The sequence below is a fragment of the Penicillium manginii genome (assembly GCF_028828005.1).
Source record: "Penicillium manginii strain IBT 31320 chromosome Unknown utg000005l:1.0-5665137.0:1.0-5668048.0, whole genome shotgun sequence".
Lineage (NCBI taxonomy): Eukaryota > Fungi > Ascomycota > Eurotiomycetes > Eurotiales > Aspergillaceae > Penicillium > Penicillium manginii.
The window spans coordinates 4927662-4947864 of NW_026643106.1; the positions used below are offsets into that span (position 1 = coordinate 4927662).

The following is a 20203-nucleotide window of genomic DNA, read 5'->3' on the forward strand; positions in this document are numbered from 1 at the left end:
GTGTTGAAAAGTGGAAACGCGAAGTAAAACAATGTTTGTAGTCATGCGACGAGTGATCAAAGTGCCCCACACTTTGAAACATGGTCCCTGTTCACATGCTGTTTGATACTGAAGCTAAGCATCGAGGAATGGTAAATACTCTCTACACTATGAGCTCAATGTATTATGAAAATCTGATTGAAGATGATGATAGAAACAGGATCCCGCAACACTAGGAGTATTATGTTACAAGGGCAGAGAATGAAGGGCTTAGGGACCATGTGATCAATTTGGTCTTGGTGCATGGTAACAATACGAATCATATGCAAGCCCCTGGATTTACTAGATTTACTTTGAGATCCCACATATTACCAAAAGAATCCGGGAAAACATCGTCCTGGCCAGGTGTGTAAAAATTGGTAAAAATATTACGGACTAACGATCGGTCGACCTGTGGCCCTGGAAAGGACGCCTTGCCCCATTTAAGCAAAGTCATTTCTTAGATCATATACGCAGGACGGAACCGCCTCGTCAGCCCTTCCTATGACGACCGTGTCGTTACTCATCCGCCCTGTCATATCAACGAGGAACTATTGTTAGTACATCTCAAGGTAATCAGACTCAACTTCAACAAGTTATTCAAAGTTTGAATAGCTTCTTATCTAAAAGCTGATAGTGTGCGGTCATTATGGCTTAAGTGTGCAATATCTTAAGTGTACCATGATGCTACTGACATGCAATTCTCTTGAGAGCCTTGGTCCGGGTACCAGATCAATTTCATACAAGGTGAATTTCATTTGCATCAGACTACTAGTTTCACAATTGAAGGTGGACAACTGACATCTGCCACTGGCACCTGGGCAGTTGGTAGTGAGACCGACTGCGATCACTGTAATCGAGCGCCGTGCGAGGTACTATTCAGAGTAGCAAACCTCAAGAAAACAACCTAAACTTCTAGCCATGAAACTGCCACGGTCTAGACTACCTATGTAAAATCCCTGGTGAGGATGGGGGTGGAGATGGATGAAAGAATGATGATATCGATAGTACCGTGTGTGTGGAAGAAGACAAAGAGGAAGTTGAAGCAAAAGCAAAGATAGCCCGAACTGCTTCAGGCATGGCGATTCATAGCGGGGATTGACCCGGTGTTTGCTAAGGTGAAAGTGCTTCGAAATTACTAGGTGCCCAGTAGATATTTGGACTATTATTTTTGTAGATAGCTTGAGAAAACCTATAATCAGGAACAGGGAGTAGTTACTTGATTGGTGCTAGTATGTTATCTCTAGTATTAGAGTTGATACCCATTATACAACCTAGTATCCTACCCAGTATCCCACCGAGCGATATACTCAGTACCCTAAAAAAGAAGGGTCGGCCAGTTTGTACCTAAGTATACGAAGCATAGCTTCCACCAACGGCTGGGAAATTCTTGATAAACCCTGGCAAAAACACTGGGTCGATTGCCACTATGGACCGCGGTATTGATGCATGCCAGCCTCAGAACCCCCCAAAAGGCTTTATAAAAACATCTCAAATGTTTAATGAGATTATTGTATTCGGAGATAATGCGGCAAAGACCGATCCAATGGCGAAACACCTTGAAATTTACACAATAACTAGCACATATTGTTTCATAAACAAAGATCTTCTGGTTCAAAAATATCTATTTTCGGTGAATGACATGCCACGATAACGTTTACCACCCCCTTGGCCCCAATATACGTGATCTCCTATCAACGCCAGTTTCGTCTCTAGGCTTACTTGATCCATGCCACCATGTAAAAATTCTATCCTTAACCGAGCACTGTACTTTATATTCCTTTAGTCTCCTGTATCTAGTACATACGACCATAGGGTGTGGAGAACAGGGCTTCCCCTCCGCTCAGCCGTACTTAGGCCACATACTAAACGCAGTCAATAACCAAAGAGCCCTGGGTCTTAAATTAGCCTCAGTTTCTGTGTTAGGGTGAGCGCGGGTGATATGGGTGAGAATTCTGGAGACTGGGGTGAAAGAGCTGAGAACGGGGTGAGAGCGGGTGAAAACAAGGTGAAAGGGGTGAGAATACCCACTATGGTGCATTGCGTTCTCCCAATCTGCTGCAATGGTAGAATAGAAACGCCCGAGGGCACAATTTTAGTCTGCCATTGATGGCACGAATTGGTTCGGCAGGAAGTCTTTTGAAAGGACCCATGATCGTCGAAAATTGCTGCGTACAGCGTGGCGGAACCGATCGGAATTCTACGGGTGACAGAAGGCAAGGAGAAGAGCCCCTTTAATAGAAAAAATGATTTCGCAGTTGTAAGAGAATTTGTAACTATGGTAGTACTTTGTAATAGTGTGGGTTACCTAAATCTCATTCTGTTACATTACTTCGGGGCCTCTGAAGCAGAAGCTGAAATTGGAGCTGGCGGGCTATCCAAATGGACATACTAAAGCCGGTGGATCTAGCTGACTCGCGGGACTCTGATTTGGGGGCCGGAGTCAAACCGTCATGCAGTTATTTGGGTCATTCGGTTTGGTGCCTTGCACTGGTGGATCTTGGTAAATTCAGAGTTTACCCTGGAGAATAAGAAATTGAATGTTCCCATGAAATTAAACTCGCGGAAGTATTGTCAACAGATGATCTTCAGCCATTCAAATTACCGGGCGGGCTGATCTCGAAAAATTTTCAAGTTCATGTTGGTCCAGTAGGTACCTTTCTTTTCGAGGCCCCAGTGCTATATTCGAGGGCCTGGGGGCTGTTTCGTCTCTCCATGATAACTTTGAATCGCCGGTATGCAGCTTTTTGAGGAGGCCAGTTGAGCAAAATTGGTGATTGTATAATTAAAAGCTGGAAGCTACCTAAGTACAAAATATGTGGATTGTTTGAATAAGAAAAAGCCTCAGCTCAGACGCACGTATGACGCTGGAAAGGCGAAGCTGATCAGTGCATTACTGCTGATATTTCGGGTACGCCATCTTGTCAAGCCGCCGCTGGGTGGAATGTAATAAAATGGAATACCGAATGAAGGACCGTTAAAACCTGAAACATGATTCGATTGGATGCAGTGATAAAGCGGGATCAAGGTCAATGTGGCTTCTACCAGATCCGCGGATCACACACGAACAACACACCTTTCCCACCATCCCCCCATCATGTCCCTTTCCTTCCACCACGGATTTCTCAACACCTCGAAATCAAAGAATATGGGAGACACTAAATCATTTGTCGTTATCAATATTATTTTATCAGCGTTCCTTATATCGCTGGTCAGTGCCCTATATGACTGTCCTCGGCCTCGATGTGAGACGTGTCTTCCCGTGACAATCCATGACGCGCCTGGAGTTGGCTTTGATTTGACCCCGTCATATGGGTGAGCTACCAGAGATTCCTGTTACGGAATAGCGTTTGAGGTAACTAACAATTCTCAGAACGGCCGTGGTCCATTACTACAACGGAACAGTGGTGGAAGTTGGCAAGATCGCTGGAAATTCCCAGTATCTGAAACTAATGGAGGATCTTGCCAAACCATCGCAACCATTACATCAAACCGAAAGTTTCTCGGATTCCTTCTTGCTGCATCTAGAGGAAATTTTACTCTCATCAAATGTACCTTCTTCCTGGAAAAACTGGTGGCGTTGGCTGAAAGAGAAACTTGGCTGGGAGGTAAACGCCGACATACAAATACTCAGGGTCTTGATCAACGACCTCAAACAGGCTACCGAGGAAGCGATATCCCAAAATCTCCAAAGAGTTGCTGTCACAACTCCCGATCTTCCCTCGCTCAATAGCGACACAATCAGTTCTGCTCTCAAAGACTTGAACCTACGCCCATGGGTAGGGGATAGCCCTTCTTACACAAATGATCTGGTAGAGGCCGACACTGTCTACGCGGCGAATGGGTATGGATTGTGCAGGAATTACCAAGACCTTTTCGAGTGCTCGGACGAATTTGAAGGTTCACCTACGCCCAGGGTTTATCTCGTCTCTTTTAGTCGCCATCTGCTGTACACTAGCATCATACGTCCAACCCACGGTGAAGCACTGGCCACTTATACGTCGGACAAGGCACAAATTTTCAATTTTGATATAGGGCTGGACCGCATCGAGCAAGCTGAGCTGTCGGATCATTCTTTGTGGGACCATCTTCGCAGAGACTTGTTGGCCCTTCCTCGCGAAGCAGCTGGCCCCATTACGCATATTATTTTAGCTGGCGAGAGTGCAACTGATCACCGCTTTCTAGCCATATTGAGAGATGCTTTGGCTGGTTTATCGCCGCCCCTGTCCGGTGATCTCCAAATCACCATAGGGAATTCTCAGAGCCAGTTGAATCGAGAAACAACAGTGGATCCAACATTTGCAGCGGCTCGAGGCGCAGCTCTGTATGCTCGTCGGCGACAGGAGGTTCAGAGTGAATGTACAGAGTCAGCAAAATGTGAGAAGAAGAGGTCGAAAGAGCGATCACATGAGCATGAAATAAATATCCTGGCTGATCTATGACATCCAAGTTGTACCTCGTGTCATCCACGACTGGCAGTTCTGCCAGAAGTAGGAGAGGCTCTTACAACCTGAAGGAAGCTCCTATGACAATTATGAAAACAAAAGAAAAGCTTCGACGGCCGTTTACGCTTCCCCTTATTCGTGCTTGAAATCTAGAAATAGGTTTGGAACCTTCGTGGAGGAGTAAGACCTCAGTCGTAAAACATCGCGGGCTACGAGAGCTCTCACCTACCAGTAGCGCAAATATATTGAAAATTTATGAAACTCTCGATAGAAATCAAGCAATCTTATGAAATGCTTGGGATACAGGAGATTCGGGGTTTTCAAATCTCAGATATTGTAGATTTCGAGGCTTCCAAAGCTAGCGTATTTTTGAGATCTCCTAGATTGCAGATAAGACTTTTCGGGGCTCCAGGGCAAAGGCCTTGCTTCTTCTTGAATAATTGGGATGTTTAGTTATGTAACCGTCATTTTAGCCTTGCTTAAAAGCCAAGGCACTATTCTATGTTGAAAAAAAAAAATCAAGGCTACGCCTGCGGCCTCCGGGCTAATCGGAAAGGCACGTGAGACAGTCTGTGCCATAATAATTGCATTCATTTCTAATCCTCCAGGTCATTACACACCGAGCAGCGTCAAGCTGAGTAAATCGAGCTCAGCGGATTGGCGCATCAGTACAACCCATGAATTATTAATCGCTGGCAAGAAAATCAGTACAAAAAAAATGTTGTGGCGCAACAACAACCTTAATGACGTGTTTACTTTGCTTTCATCGGCGTTTAGCAAGTCCCGGTCGAGACTATTTCAAAGACGCTGCACATCCTACCGCCTTCACGTTGAAGGGTTGAGGCTTTGCCTCAAGAAGAGATGGGCGAGTACTCTGACTAAAAACGAATACGAAAACTCCATTTTCGAATAGGAGTTATCTCGTTCAACAGCAATTCGCCGAGGCCCGCGGTTTTGTTTTCTTCGTGTGGATTTCGGGTCTGCCTCTCAACATTCAGAACTGGTCTTGAGCAATTGCGAAGTATTATTTCACAGCGGTCGCCAATTCAATGCTGTCTCTTTACTGAGTGGGCTTTGCATGGTACCTCGGCGGCTTAATCTTTCACTCCTACAGTGGACACGAATATGCTTGCTCACGCATCTCTGGCTGAGTAAAGGGGTCATAACAGCGCCCACCTCAACTAACGTCGGTCGGCAATACACTGGACGGACGGGTCTCTAGCACCCACCCCTATCTATTGCACACTCACCCTACTCAGCCCGAGTCACGCGACGCTAAAGCGGCGCTCACCCTATTCTCACCCGGGCGGCACCCACCGCACTACTTATTGTGTTTTAGCCACACGCTGGCAGGTTAGTAGTATGGTAGGTGACCATATGCGAAGGTTTGTATACATCAATTCACGCTCGTTTTCTTTCTCTGATTTTCAATTACAGTAGATCTTAGTTTTCTCCCAGACTATCTCAAGCACATACGACCATAGGGTGTGGAGAACAGGGCTTCCCGTCCGCTCAGCCGTACTTAAGCCACATACTAAACGCAGTCAATAGCCAAGGAGCCCTGGATCTTAAGATAGCGTCAGTTTCTGATTTAGGGTGAGTGTGGGTGATATGGGTGAGAATTTTGGAGACTGGGGTGAGAGAGGTGAGAATGGGGTGAGAGCGGGTGAGAACAGGGTGAGAGCGGGTGAGAACAGGGTGAGAGCGGGTGAGAACAGGGTGAGAGGGCTGAGAATACCCACTACGATGCGTTGCGCTCTCTTAACCTGCTGTAATGGTAGAAAATAAAAGCCCGAAGGCGTAAGTCCAGTGTGCTATTCCTGAAAAAATTTTTACCTAGCTCCTTGACCAAAGATATCTCTAGAAGAAATATAAAAGAAGCTGGATAAGAGGAAGGTATGTGCCGCGTTATATGGTTTCACCTGTGATTATCAGAACACGCAGGAATAAGTGGTTAATACCCTCTGCTATAAGTAACTGACTCTAGCTACGCTCCGTAACTACAAGAATATAGTGTTAAACTAGGCACTATAGGTAATCAAGATATTAATTTAGGTTATAGAGGCTTATCAATATATAATAGATAGAGACTTTCTTGTAATAAAGTGACTAACACTAATTTCTCTAAGAGAAGCCTAATCCTACCCTATAGCTATTAAAATTCTTTACAGAAGATTATATAGCTATAAGGGGAAAAAATGCCTCTATAGAAGTTAGTATATTTAAACTTTATCAATTTTATATTAAGATAGGAGCGGGAAACTTCTTGTTCTCTACTAGGGTGTTTCCGGTGATCTTATAGAACTTGAAAGTGAGTGATGGCATTTACAGTATAAATTTTGAACTCTGCTTTATTTTGTCATTATGATAGGTGATTCGAAGACAAGGATTTGGAAATAAAAAGAATTTGACATTAGATTTCGGAAAACGAGGACATAATCATCAATTTACGTTCTCTTAAGCGTTATATGTATATAAATAATAGCACAACTCCATATCAAAGCCGATTACTAGGTTTTCACATCACGTCCGCATTGAACCCTCGCTTGACCGCAATCGGTTTCCTTCCCATCGAAATCTTTGCAAGGCAGAGTGTAGTCGTCACATTTAATCTCATCGTCTTCGTATTTGCAGCCCTTCAGAACTCCATGGTCAATATCCATGGTATCAGGAGGGTCGTAGTAAGTGCCTCCATCTGATACTGCAACAGGGACGATGTTGCAAATATCAGGGTCATCACTAGAGTCACTGGGGAGAATCTGATAGCCGAATCCAGCCCCCTCAGCGGTGAAAAACGTGATGTAGACATAACCAGATGGAGTGGCTGCGGCAGCTGATGCGGATGCAGCTGATGCTGAAGCAGCAGAGGCACTTGCCTTCGAAGCACTGACACTAGCTTCCGATGCCGATGCTGCTGAAGCTGCCGACTCTACGGAAGAGGTGTATGCCGCGTAGATGGTGGAAATCTGGGTGATGGATTTCATCGAGGTCACGCAGGATTTAGAATCACCGACATTATGGTCAAGGTAGCGAGAATCGTCACAATTGTAGACGGTGCCGTCTTTCGCGGTTGTTGTGAAGGGACCCTCGTTATCCGGACTCCACGACATTCCAACAGGGGGCCTGGAGTAGGGGCATGGCTGGTAGGATTTCTGACCAGAGGTTGAGCTGGCTATCATATATTTTCCAGTGTATTCAGTGCATCCAAATTCACAATACTCCCATCCGTCCTTGTTATCCACCACATGGTTCGCACTGCATGTAGGGCCTGCTGAGGAGGTGGTGGTGGTGGTGGTGGTGACAGAGGACTTTGTTGTTGAATATGAGCCAGTTGTCTTGGGCGCTGAGCCTGGAGAAGCTGTAGAGTGAGCCATTGCGGACGAGCCTCCAGAGACACCAGCACCGGGTGTTGCGGATACACTAAAACTGGTGGCTGCGACTCCAACCCCAGGAGCTTCTTGAACAGAAACGAAGGAGCATACATCGACAGTAGATGTGGTCTCGAAAGTACTCGGCTTCTCATCACAGCCAGTCCGTGTCGTGCAAGACTGGGTACTCGTAATGACACTGATCGTGGTAGTGTCGGAGTTGGCCACTGGAGTGACGATGGTATCCCAAGTGCAATCGGAATATGTAGTACTTGATGTACAAGTACCTGTCGTTGACGAAGAAGTTGTTGAGGAATCAGATTTAGACGAGCTTGTGTGGTCATCGTCATCCTTCTTCTCATCCATGTCATCCACAATGTTGCTAATTTCGTCGAGATACTCAGTTCCTTTCCTGACCTGGTCCTCAATCTCAGGGGTGATATCTTTCACATCAACATCATCAGGTATCACATTTTTAATGTCATCAACGATCGGTGCCACACAGCTGAGGGCAGAATTAGCAATTTCGCTAGCAGTATCCACTGTAGCGCTGACCGCCGACTTTGCAATACTGGCAACGGCATCGAAGAGGCCTCTTTTTTCGATGGACGATCTCTTTTTGGAGCCAGAGCAAGGGGATCTGCCAGTATCAAATCCAGTCTTGGAGAGATACTTCGAGGTTTGATCTTCGATATCTTCAATATGCTTCTTGTATGTCTTCGGGTCCTTCTTAAGATCATCGATGTTGTTATAGCTATTTCTCAACATCAGTGCAATGATAGCACTGTCAGAGCTAGTGCTGGCTGGGCTTCCGGATGTTGTGGTAGCTGGCATAGAAGCCCATTCCTCCTGGGAAGGAGATGCTGAGGGCAAAAAATCAGCGATATTAGAATTGCTTGCCGCGGCAGATTGTAGATCAGTTGCTGACGCTAGATCAACCGAGGAAACCCGATCAGATGGATTCATTGTGGGAAACGAGGAAGGGTGACTTGTGGTGCTGTGGTCTGGGGTTCCATTAGGTGTCTGACCAGTTGAGGCACCATCTGAAGGAGATGTTGACTTTGTCGTAGTTGCGTCACTTGCAGGACCCTTCGGTGTGGAGCCTGTAGTACCGCCTGGAGGGTTTGGTGTAGATCCACTTGGGCCTACAGGCTTTGAGCTTGATGTGTCCGATCCCTTTGTCCCGGTATTGTTGGGTCGGGAGCTAGCAGGGCCATCTGGAGATCCTGATGTCGGAAAACCACTAGAGGTTCCAGCAGGCGAGCCTGATTTGGTCGTGTCTGGGACATCTGGTTGAGTGGTTGTGTACTTAGGATGAGATCCTGAAGTTGTAGACCCATTGGGAACGAGTGGCTTGGAGCTTGAGTGACCTCCTGGAGGGACGCCTGCAGAACTGGTGGGCGGGTTTCCAGTGGTTCCCTCAGCAGCTGAGCTTCCACCTACATATGGGGTGGCAGAGCTAGCACCAGAATTGGCGGGCCCTGGAGAGGTAGTCACGCTAGGGGGGTGCTGTTCCTCTTGAGCCTCCATCTGTTCCAGTGGGCTTGCCTGACGAAGCGATGGCACTAAAATGGACAGTGGGAATCTGACCGTCTGGGACAGTGACAACTGAGGTCAGCTTCAGTTTGTGGCTTTTTGCATGATCATATGTCAAGGGCAAAGACGATGGAGCAGATGATAGAGGCGTTGCCGGAGGTGTAACAAATTTAACAATTGGGGTGACCGTATTGGGTACAATAAGAGTGGTGTGAACTATTGTAGTCCAATCTGCTCCTACTCCCTGCAGCAAAGGGAGGAAAAACAAGAGAGCAGCACTCTTGACGGCCATTCTGAGAAAAATTGGTTGATCTCATTGACCGACGAGGACCGGAGACATGTCATTTATACAACATTCATGGCTTGGGGCCGAATCATGAAACTGAATGAACAGTATCCATTCAGTAATACAAAACACTCTGAAATATTTCTGTAATTGGAAATGGCGTCACTGGATAAGAATAGATATGGAGCATCGCTTATGGAGTACTCGGATGGCGTCGGTCATAAGATGATCAGTCTGAAGGATTCCGCCACATTGCGAAAAGTGGGAATGTTGCTTTCTACGAAGTACTTTGCAAGATGCATCTGTGTTCCGTAGACTACTTCACAGCCTCAGCACGGCCCTCGGCCGCCTTTGAGTCTCGGAGATCGTCAGGGGTCACATATCTTTGGCCAAAATTAGATGATATAGACTTGATACATCGTACTGTGGCGACTGGCCTAGTTGATATGAAAACGTGTTTTGGCCTTGACTACCAACTACCACAAATTACCACAAATCTTTGAATATTCCTGAATCCACCTAAGACTCATTGTTTACAAAAATTATCTTGCGGAGAAAGAGATTCCCGTACGGAGTACTGGGCACTCCACGCGGAGGAGATTTCCCGAGAAGCTAGAAATGTATTCTTTCAGCATCGAACATCATAGGTCAGTTCTATGTGATAATAGTGCGCGGGAATTGTTCTTGGGGCGAGAGCCTTGCAATTTGGGGCGAGAGCCTTGCAATTTGGGGCCAGAGCCTTGCAATTTGGGGCCAGGGGTTTAGAACGTGGGGGCTACAGTACTGCAACTTGGGGCTGAATCATAAAAGTCGTCGATCTTTACCTTAATAGTAGGTTTATTGCGAGCGGCACCAATGGAATTCATATAGCAATTTGGGGTCGAAGAATTGCAGAATTTACATCAATTTGTATCAATCACAATATTGTAGTCCAGACTTCGTGTTTTGTCAATCGTTTTACGTTTCAGCCCCTATAGGGGCTGTAACTTCGCTCGCTGTATTACGAGAAGAGACTTTAAAATGGCCCTTCCCTGCTCCCATTGAAGGTGGTTTCTGGTCAAATTACACCAATATACCCTCTCTCTTCTTTTTCATACTGGCACTAGGCTAGGGCACAGAATCTACAGTGGACGGAAGTATTTGATACTTCATTCTCGAGCCCACAAGCCCTTCTCAGTGACCTCAGTCAAGCCGTCAAGATGCTATTATCAAAGAACTTTTTCCTCCTTCTTTCTTTCCTAGTCCTTCATATTGCCCTTGCTGCGGATATTCAAGTAACGCGGGATACTTCTGCAGCAAAAATGTTAGGTGGTGATGAAACCTCTTATCTCTGGACCGGAACTGCCGAATTCGAGAAGAAGGTCACCAACGGACAGCTTGTGCAAATATGTGACGATGCTTTCAAGGCTATGGCCGCATCCATGGAAAAATACTTGCCAGATATTGGAAACAAGAAAATTCCCGGAGTCATGGTAGCAATGGTATACGAAGCCGATCCTGGAAAGAAATACAAGGTCTATCTCGCTTCGTCCGCCAAGGGTTCGAAGAATATTGTCTACGCAGCGAAAACGTCTTCACGCGATCAAGCAAATTGCGCTGTGACAAACGATTTTCTTCCGGAACAATTTAGAACAGAGCTCGAAAATTGCAGGGGTGACTGGAGCACGGGCAATGGCGACAACCCTCGACACAAAAACGATGCTAGCTGTGGCGAACAAAATGCATTATTGATGATCTTTGCCGAGCAGGGCAAGATGCCAAAGATCACAAAGGAGACCAGTAGTATCGTTGCAATTGCAGGAAGAATCAAAGATAAGAAGGATGAAAATGGAGAGATACAGAAGAAGCAGTATCTAGGGGGAATGACCATTCCCCCTTGCACGGAAGATGGCGGTTATGGATGCGACGAAGTGTTGAAGAAATACTTCGGGGACAACATCGATGTCATAACCAAAGACCAGGCAAAGGAGCCATATGATGACAATAAGCCCGTGTCTGTGGGCTTTCAGCCAATCTTTGATGTTAAGGATTCATGAAGTCAGAAATCGGACTATAATGAAGCATAATACATGTATCATAATCGAGATTATGAAGCGCAGAGTTATGGGAGTAATGAGCGTCATCGTTAATGAAAGTATGATGTAGAGTACCAAGTCGCTGGGAATAAAGCTTCTCATTGCCCGGGTCACACTAAAGTGAACGACATTGTCTGATCGTCATCATAACATTGATTGGACTCGTAATGCCGTCACCCTCCATGCGGCTTCTACATCTGGATTAGACGACTCTCAAATAAGCCATAAAAAGGAAAAGTTCGAGAAATTCGTAGACTGTTACAATATGGCACACTTGACTTTGATTCAACTACACTTGCTATAAAAGAGTTGGTTTCATTTCAGCTAAATCAGAGATCCCAATCCTAGCATTGCCAGCTTTTCAGAGAACCTTCCGGTCAGGAGCTAAGCGATTTTCAGTCCAAATTCCATTGGAAAGCTCGTCAGAAACAACCTGGAAATGAATACCCTTCTGGGCACAGGCTGCCCGAGCAGCTTTCGCGAGGGGTACTGTTTCGCCGTCCTGGGCAAAGTATTCCCATCTCCGGATCCAGACGCGCTTAAGGTGAGGTAAATGCGCCTTTAGCTTTGATGCGTTATATGTGACTAATTCCGTCATTTCCTCCGCGTGCCAGGAATCGTAATCAACTGGAGCATAATCCGACCTGAGACATAATTGTTCAACCCCTTCGGGTAAACCTGAGACCAGATCACTTGAGGCCTCCATTGTCCATCCTGTAAGTAGATTTACAGATACTTCAACAGAGCGAAGCTTTGGAAATTGCTTCAGTAGACCATAGAATGGAGTACTGAGGTCATACTCCCCTCGTTGAAGATGAAGATCACTTTTCCCTGGTGGATAATACTCAATGCCAAAAGACAGATTCGTGAGTGACTCCTTGGAATATTTCAGGCCTTCAATTATTGCTGGACCATCTTTCAAAGCTACCTCCTTGCCCCATCTGTATGCCATTCCCAGATGCAGAGTTTTCAATGAGGGAGCAAGACAAAGAATGCTAGGAACCTGATTTTCTTCAATAGTCGCTCGTGTGAGAATAAGCCTTTCAAGCCGAGAAAGATCTGGCCGCCCACAAGGCGAAGGCAGCTCTATGCCCTTCTTGGTGCGAAGCCATATTTTAAGCGACCGAAGAGCTGGCAGGTAGAACCAAGCAGGAAATTGTTTAGGATTGCACTCAGGATATCCAGGCTCTTCATAGATTAACGGCTCGCCAAAACTCATTTCGTCACGACGGACATTGGCCCCGTAATCCACGTGTGTAAGAAAATTGAACTGTGACAATTGCTTCGATAAGAGTGCATGACGTAGCATTAGTCCAGGGAACCCAGATTGCCATACAAAAGTATAATCAAGCGACAGTGATTGGAGGTTGTGAAGCTGCGAGAGGAGGATTGACACAAATGCATAGGGGTTTCCATTAGCAAGAGCTTGGGTCCAGGTAATAGAATCTGGGAAAGCAGTTTTCTTCACAATGTGTTGGGCATGCTCAAGAACATCCTGAAAATGTGTGATTTCTTCTTTACAGTCCGTTTCACAGCTGGGGGGATGCCATGACTCAACTGCTGAATCGAAACTTTTCTGTGACAGAAGACTGAAATGTCGAATATTATATGCCCGCTCTGGCTTCCGCAGTACAGCGCGAAATAATAAAAGAACTCTTCTAAGCGGGATTGGTTTCCACTCCCAGGCAATAGCTTTCATTAAAAATGGCTCAGAAAAGCAATTACTGCTTTTAGAGACAAAGAGAAGCGACCGATGATCTTCCAGGGAGAGGTAGCTCAGAATTTTGAGCCAGCAGTCGCTGGGTAGGAGAGACACAGGACTGAATATATGTCAATTAAGCTGTGGTAGTACATAAAGCTAGACACAAATTAAGCAGACCAACCTTGCTAGGGAATTGTCACCCATTGTTGAGATGTAGGAATATTGTGAGAGGAGAGAGAGAGGAGGGGGCAAAAATTATATAAAAACCAGCCCCCAAACTCAGACCCTTTGGCCCCCAACTTGAGCGCTCTGCTACGTCACATGGTCATCCCCACATCCCACAACTTTCCATCTTGTTAATATTGTAAATCTCTTTTTCTCTTTTACTCTAATATTTTCTCTTATATCTGTTTCGAAGAGCTCCGACATCAATCGAAGCCGCTTTAAAGGATCGAGGTCTAATATTTTTTGGGGGTGTTGAGTATAAGGTATATGGTTGGGAGATATACCTAGATAAGTTTTCATTGATCCCACAGTGCCCTACCTAGACCTAAAATATACAATTTTATTGGTTTACTATTTACTACATATCTCGATCTGAAATTAATTCAAATATATAGAAGTTTCTCAAACTGCGATTTCTAGATATAAGCTGTTACGCGCTGCTAAGTGGTCACGGCTAGTGGTTAGACAGTTAGTGAACTTTACCTTGTTCTCAAAGAGTAACAGACCGATTTGGGCCGCCACCGCCGGAGACGGCAAAACCCCGCCCCTACACGCCCCAGGCCGGTTTAGCGCTGTCCAGATGAGGTTTAGCCCATCCAATATCCCTTAACGGGACCGCCATGGTCCCTTACCGCTGGGCAATGTCACTACCCAACTGTATAAAGGCGTAGTGTGTCACTCTACCTTTACTCTCTCTTACTATCTTACCTTCTCTCCTCTCAGTAAGCTTACTATAAATCCAATTAGAGTATTAGCCTTGGGGTGGATCACTGTTTCTAGACTGATTACTAGTGTTTCATGGTAGTACTGTTTCCCTACTTACACAATACTTCTAATAACTCTTTATTCTCTTGACTAAATAACTACTTACTCTAGTACTTAAAATCTGTGGCACAGATCTAACCTACAGAGTAGTGCTCGGGGTTAGACATCGTAGGAGGAGCTAATTGAATGTCAGGGTTCTAGGTATCAGTGGGATAGTCGAGTCTTTGTTAAATAATTTCAGCCCAATAGTGGTAGCGTACCAAATAGTTACGCGGTGTGATTGAGTGTTGCCAAGTTACCTGATATAAATACTCCTCGCTTGTGACTTGTCTCGAAACGTAGCACCTGTCTCTGAAATTCGATGCAGCTTTAGTACGCTGAATTCGGTGGGGAGTGGCTATCACCTTACACGGCTTCCCCTCTCTATTTTCGGCGATGAAAAGAACTTACAACATTGAAAAGAGTTTGAGTGATAACTGAAATTTGATCCTTCGAAATCCTGTATCTAAGATAAAAAGTCGCTGGTCATGTTAGATCTGCAATCGCTTTACTATATTAACAAAGATACATGGAGGCTACGTGCAGATGCCAAGAGACCGATTGTTTCAAGGAGAGATTTTGGCCCAATGATATTTCAAGCAAACTCAGCTGAAAGGGGCCAGTGCAGTGATCGCTTAACAGAGTAGGATTCTCACCCGGCTCACCTCATTATCACCCTGTCTATTGCGCACTCACCCTAATCACCCGAGTCGCGCGACCCTAAAGCGGCGCTCACCCTATTCTCACCCGGGCGGCACCCACCCGACTACTAACTGTAGTTTAGCCACACGCCGGCAGGTTAGTAGTATGGTAGGTTACCACATGCGAAGGTCTGTATACATCAATTCACGCTCGTTTTTTTTCTCTGATTTTTAGTTACAGTGGTTCTTAAATTGAACCAAAGCTCGTTCCTGTACATACGACCATAGGGTGTGGAGAACAGGGCTTCCCGTCCGCTCAGCCGTACTTAAGCCACACGCCGGCAGGTTAGTAGTATGGTGGGTGACCACATGCGAATCCCTGCTGTTGTATGTTTTGTTTCTCTTTTTTTTTGATTATCTTTTACTTCTTAACACTTGGAATGAGAACATACCGAAGGAGGCTCACGTGATTGGGTCGGGGGGGGGGGTTGAATTCGACGCGACATGAAATACTTCGACCTCAATTCTGCTTCACGCCTTTTTTTCAACGTTATATCCTTATAAGACACACCTTGAAATTGAAAAGCATCATCATCCTCAACCTACTGTGACTATTTCTACGCGAACCGATCGACTCACCATATACCCGGCCACAGCAACCGCAATAATGCCACCAATTGACTACTCGACATGGGACGTATTCACAGACTTGGACTCTGATCAAGAATTGCCTCCTCAGGTCTCAAAGCCAGCTGTGAAACCTACACCCTCGACTTTGCCTCCCTAAGTCCCAAAGCAAGCCGCGAAAACTACGCTGTCGACTTCAGCTGCCACATCCACCATCGCAACCTCCACTTCCCCGACGCCCTCTTCCAACAACACAATCAAGGCCGTGATCGTGCGGTGCGGGGGAGACATTAGGGGACGACCATGGGAAGCGACAACCATACCCTCGGACCACGCTGTCTTCAACAAAAGTGTCCCGCCAGTCGCTGCCTTGCTCGATCTCCTCATCGTCATCCACCGACTGGGAACGCGTGACAACGGGCAGTTTCGCAACATTGAAAATCAGGCCATCACTCATCTCAATGCCGAAACGAAATCGGGACTTGCACCACCTCAGTGGCAGTCGGGTATTGGCAGTGTGATTGTGGCTCGCAAAGACAGAAAGTCCCTCTCGCCGGAACACTACTAGGCGATCTGGATGTACCACGACCACTGTCTTGATTATTGCGGATATGGGTCAGCACCGGAGCATCTGTACAACCGGCAAGCGTTTGAACGGTGTTTCGTGACATATACGAAAGAGACCGCCGGTTTCGGACGCAAAGAGTGGAAGTCGGTGGCACTGCTTTACTAGATGTATGGATTTCTTCATTTAAATCCAGTCATTTGGGTTCCCGGGAGGTCAGCATCTAAGCCTTCGCCAAGAAGGAAAAACAATGAAGCCAAGATCTTAGCGCAGCCCCTCGGGGAACATCACAATCTCGAACCAAGGCCTCGTTTATTTTGTTCTCTTATTTTGTGAAGGGAAAAAAACGTCCGGCTGAGAAAACTGAAGATCTTTCACATTAGTGGGCTTCATTACCCACAATTGTCCATCATCTGAAAAGGAACAACCAAGGGGACGTGCTGGTCGGCAAATTCGCTTTTCCAAGTGTCGAATTTTGCTTGTGTGTTTTATTTCATTCTCGTAACTCTCAAGGCTATTCCTCGCTTCGCCCTATAGCCCAGAGAGGTACGAAAATGAACCAAACAAACAAACAAGAGAATTTGTCAACCACTAAATGTAGAGTCCAGATCAAGTGCCTATGCGGTGATTGGAACGAAAGATGCACGAGAGGATGTGAAACCATTGTCTAGCTTGAAGAAAAAGGTAGTCACACGTGCCAATGCCTAATTTGAAGCTAGCAATAGAACTGGTCGTACACGGGCAGAATCGGAGATTCCACATGCATATCGGTACCAATGAAGTGAGTTTTGAGAGTGGTTGATTACTCCGTACTGTAACCGCCGAATCGCTCCAAATGACGTCCCAAGTATCAGCGGATCCCCGAAACATTCTACAAAGACCTGAAATCTTTGGGCAAGGTACTCCGTACATCCATTGATTGATCCCATAAGCGAGCCATTGAGTTCTGACATATGGAAGACCCGTATGCGTATGCTTTGCATGGTTTTACCGGATGCTCTATAGGGCCAACGGTATAATATCCAAAAAGTTCAGACTCCACTCTCGCCATCACCCGTTCGCTTGACTCCATATGTACCCACTCTCCCCGAGCCGTGGACCATTCAACGCCGATTCTGGCACCCCGTGGTACATCTGCTGGCCCTCGCTGAGTTTCAGCAATCTTAGTCGAGGGATGTACTCTGCGCCTATGACAGAAACGTCTTGGTCGCAAAATGAACTCCACAATATGTACTCCTGCTGTGCACTCATGTCTAGGATTTGTCTTGGCACGAGATCACTTGCCTTTATAGTTCGATTAGATTCTCAGCTTCTAGCCTCAACTGGTTAGCCCTCGGCACAATTAGCACAATCTCATCTTGGTGGCGTTGATGTGATTACTATTGACAGAAGTAGCACTAGAATTTTCAGTTACAAGCGGCAATTTGCCGAACAGATTCCCCCCTCCGTCTTGTTAAATGCCGAATTCAGCGCTCGGATCTTGATTTACACTCATTATCCCCGACCAAAGCCCAACGCACATGGCAGAAACAGACCTATGGCTCAATTCAACCCTTTCAGCCACGCTTGTTCTTATCAGCGGGGTCTTCGCGGGCCTTACTATTGCGTTGATGACTCAAGACGAACTTTATCTACAAGTGATCGCATTATCTGGCGAAGCCACCGATCGGAAAAATGCGCAAGAGGTCATCACCCTCCTGTCACAAGGGAAACATTGGATTCTTGTGACGCTTTTACTTGGGAATTGCATTGCCAGCGAAGCTTTGCCGGTCGTATTAGACCAAGTTGTTGGCGGTGGACTATCGGCGGTACTGGGTAGTAGTATTCTGATCGTCATATTCAGCGAAGTCATACCACAATCCATTTGTGCCCGTTACTCCCTCAACATCGGCGCATATATGGCGCCTTTCGTATCAGTATGCATGCGTCTCCTTGCTCCGGTCGCATGGCCCGTTGGAAAATTACTGGATGTATTCGTCGGCGATAGCCACTCTACAGGATACAAGAGGGCGGACCTCATGACATTGTTTTCTCTTCATGAAACACTCGGAAAACCCGGAGACCGCATCCGCTCCGATGAAGTGAGGATGGTCCAAGGTGCTCTTGGACTAGTGGACGAAATGGCGACAAGCATCATGACACCCATAAGCGATATCTTCTCTCTTCCTGCCAACGCGATTGTCGATTCATATACACTTAGGCGTATCAAAGCTCGGGGTTTTTCAAAAATTCCCATACATGCACCCGATAACCGTAAGGATATCATCGGGCTCCTTTCCGTCAAACAATTGCTCAAATACAACCCAAAATCCGGTCGACGAGTTTACAACTTTGACTGGATCCCAATTCCTGTCATACATGCTAAGACTACTTCATTGAATCTCCTGAAGATTTTCCAGGAAAGAAAATGCGAACTTCTTCTCGTCGGCCGCAAAGAAAGAAATCAAATTCTGGGAATCGTGACTCGAAAGGACGTGATGAGAACTTTGCTCGGTCGAAACAATTCAAATCAACGAGAGAAAGGCAATGTGAGCGACAAAGGAAGACACATAACTCGGCAGGAAGAATCTCCCCGCATGCGTCGTACACCCAACATCATCCAAAGTATCCTTGAAAAGCCCCAAATAATTGCCGTATCGGCTGCGGAAGGGGAACTTCTCCCGCTTTGGGTCAAATCAAGCTTTCCTTCCAACTATAGCTCCTTCGACTATTTCAACTCTCCAAGCAAGTGGACGTATATTCGAAGTTATATTTCAGATACAAAGACCTGTCAAGAGATAGAGCTTGGTACTACATATGGAACCCGATGATGATCTTTTTCCGACGTTGAATCCTTCTCCCCCGTATAAAATGACTGTTTGGCTTTTCCCCTTTCCATCTCATGTCTTATATTCATGTATTCCAAAAGTGCTATATTAGCGGTGCATAGTCAGATAAAATATAACATTCATCCTCCAAAGATTTCGGGTCTTGAAAAAAACTTGGTCAATATGACTAAACACTTTTCTCATTTGACCAGGCAATTTGTGCGGGCTTAGGTGGAATCAATAAATTACTTAGGTAATTGAAGCGAATTACCATTCTACTAGCTAGTACATCAATCATACCTAGAATGCATCATAACTGTCAGCTGATTTTAGTTTCATAATGAAGCCTCGGAAAAAGCCTAGCCCGGAGGTGACTACTTCAAGTTATCATAGTCTGGCCTTTATCCCGGGCGCTAAGTGAAATTGCCTATAAAAGCAACATCCGTGCGAAAAGTTTAGGTGACATCAGCCGCAATCCCGCCGTCCTCAATCCTACTTCCCGCAATCTCAGAACTCAAAAATTCAGGCCGGGTTAAACTGGAATCGATCTGCATTACGCTACAGGAAGGATGGAAGAATCAGTCTCCTCCCTCAAGTTACCCTTGGCGTTGATTTCTCTGTAGTTGAAGTCCCTCGCTTAGAGAGGCTACCAGGGTACGATTCCTGCCGGTGCCCCTGTTGGACATACAAGCATCACCTCTACGGTGACTCGGAGTAGTAGCTTTCTCTGGGATTCAAGGGAACTGTAACAAACGCGGGTTTTTCTTCGTTGCTCTGATACCTTGATCGGGTGGCATCCATCCCGACATTCATCTCTACCTAGTTCCTGCTTCTTCACTCTTTTCTTCTTTCTTTTGTCTATGATTGTCAATTTTCTTCTTTCTACTAAAGCCTGTCTGGTATTACCTTCGTTGTATCTGTGCTCTTCGTAGGCGTGATGCGAGAAAGAAAGTTGCTTAGCCCGACACCATCTGAAACATTTTCATAATTCAAAATGTTCCTGATAAGACCTCAAAGCATACCTACGTAGAGAAGATGAAACATAAGGTTACTTTCGACTCAGCAACGAAAGGAATCTTTCCAAATCTCACATATGATCAATAT

The 20203-nt window shown here is 45.8% G+C and overlaps 6 protein-coding genes across 6 annotated transcripts; 4 read left to right on the plus strand and 2 right to left on the minus strand.

Annotated features, from left to right (window-relative positions):
• Window positions 1–3115: 3115 nt before the first annotated feature.
• On the plus strand, window positions 3116–4460 carry N7533_008174 (uncharacterized protein; the record flags this gene model as incomplete). Its single annotated transcript, XM_057104824.1, has 2 exons — window positions 3116–3333; window positions 3392–4460. The coding sequence occupies 2 exons, from the start codon at window positions 3116–3118 to the stop codon at window positions 4458–4460; spliced, it is 1287 nt and encodes a 428-aa protein (XP_056959781.1).
• A 2513-nt stretch (window positions 4461–6973) lies between these two features.
• N7533_008175 (uncharacterized protein) lies at window positions 6974–9361 on the minus strand (the record flags this gene model as incomplete). Its single annotated transcript, XM_057104825.1, has 1 exon — window positions 6974–9361. The coding sequence occupies one exon, from the start codon at window positions 9359–9361 to the stop codon at window positions 6974–6976; it is 2388 nt and encodes a 795-aa protein (XP_056959782.1).
• A 1491-nt stretch (window positions 9362–10852) lies between these two features.
• On the plus strand, window positions 10853–11689 carry N7533_008176 (uncharacterized protein; the record flags this gene model as incomplete). Its single annotated transcript, XM_057104826.1, has 1 exon — window positions 10853–11689. One exon carries the CDS (start codon window positions 10853–10855, stop codon window positions 11687–11689), a length of 837 nt encoding a protein of 278 aa, XP_056959783.1.
• Window positions 11690–12089: 400 nt separating this feature from the next.
• Window positions 12090–13634, minus strand: N7533_008177 (F-box protein; the record flags this gene model as incomplete). The annotated part of the gene is made up of 2 exons (XM_057104827.1): window positions 12090–13548; window positions 13612–13634. 2 exons carry the CDS (start codon window positions 13632–13634, stop codon window positions 12090–12092), a joined length of 1482 nt encoding a protein of 493 aa, XP_056959784.1.
• A 2133-nt stretch (window positions 13635–15767) lies between these two features.
• On the plus strand, window positions 15768–16295 carry N7533_008178 (ectomycorrhiza-upregulated zf-mynd domain-containing protein; the record flags this gene model as incomplete). Its single annotated transcript, XM_057104828.1, has 2 exons — window positions 15768–15854; window positions 15897–16295. The coding sequence occupies 2 exons, from the start codon at window positions 15768–15770 to the stop codon at window positions 16293–16295; spliced, it is 486 nt and encodes a 161-aa protein (XP_056959785.1).
• Window positions 16296–17812: 1517 nt separating this feature from the next.
• On the plus strand, window positions 17813–19102 carry N7533_008179 (uncharacterized protein; the record flags this gene model as incomplete). The annotated part of the gene is made up of 1 exon (XM_057104829.1): window positions 17813–19102. The coding sequence occupies one exon, from the start codon at window positions 17813–17815 to the stop codon at window positions 19100–19102; it is 1290 nt and encodes a 429-aa protein (XP_056959786.1).
• Between the last annotated feature and the right edge of the window lie 1101 nt (window positions 19103–20203).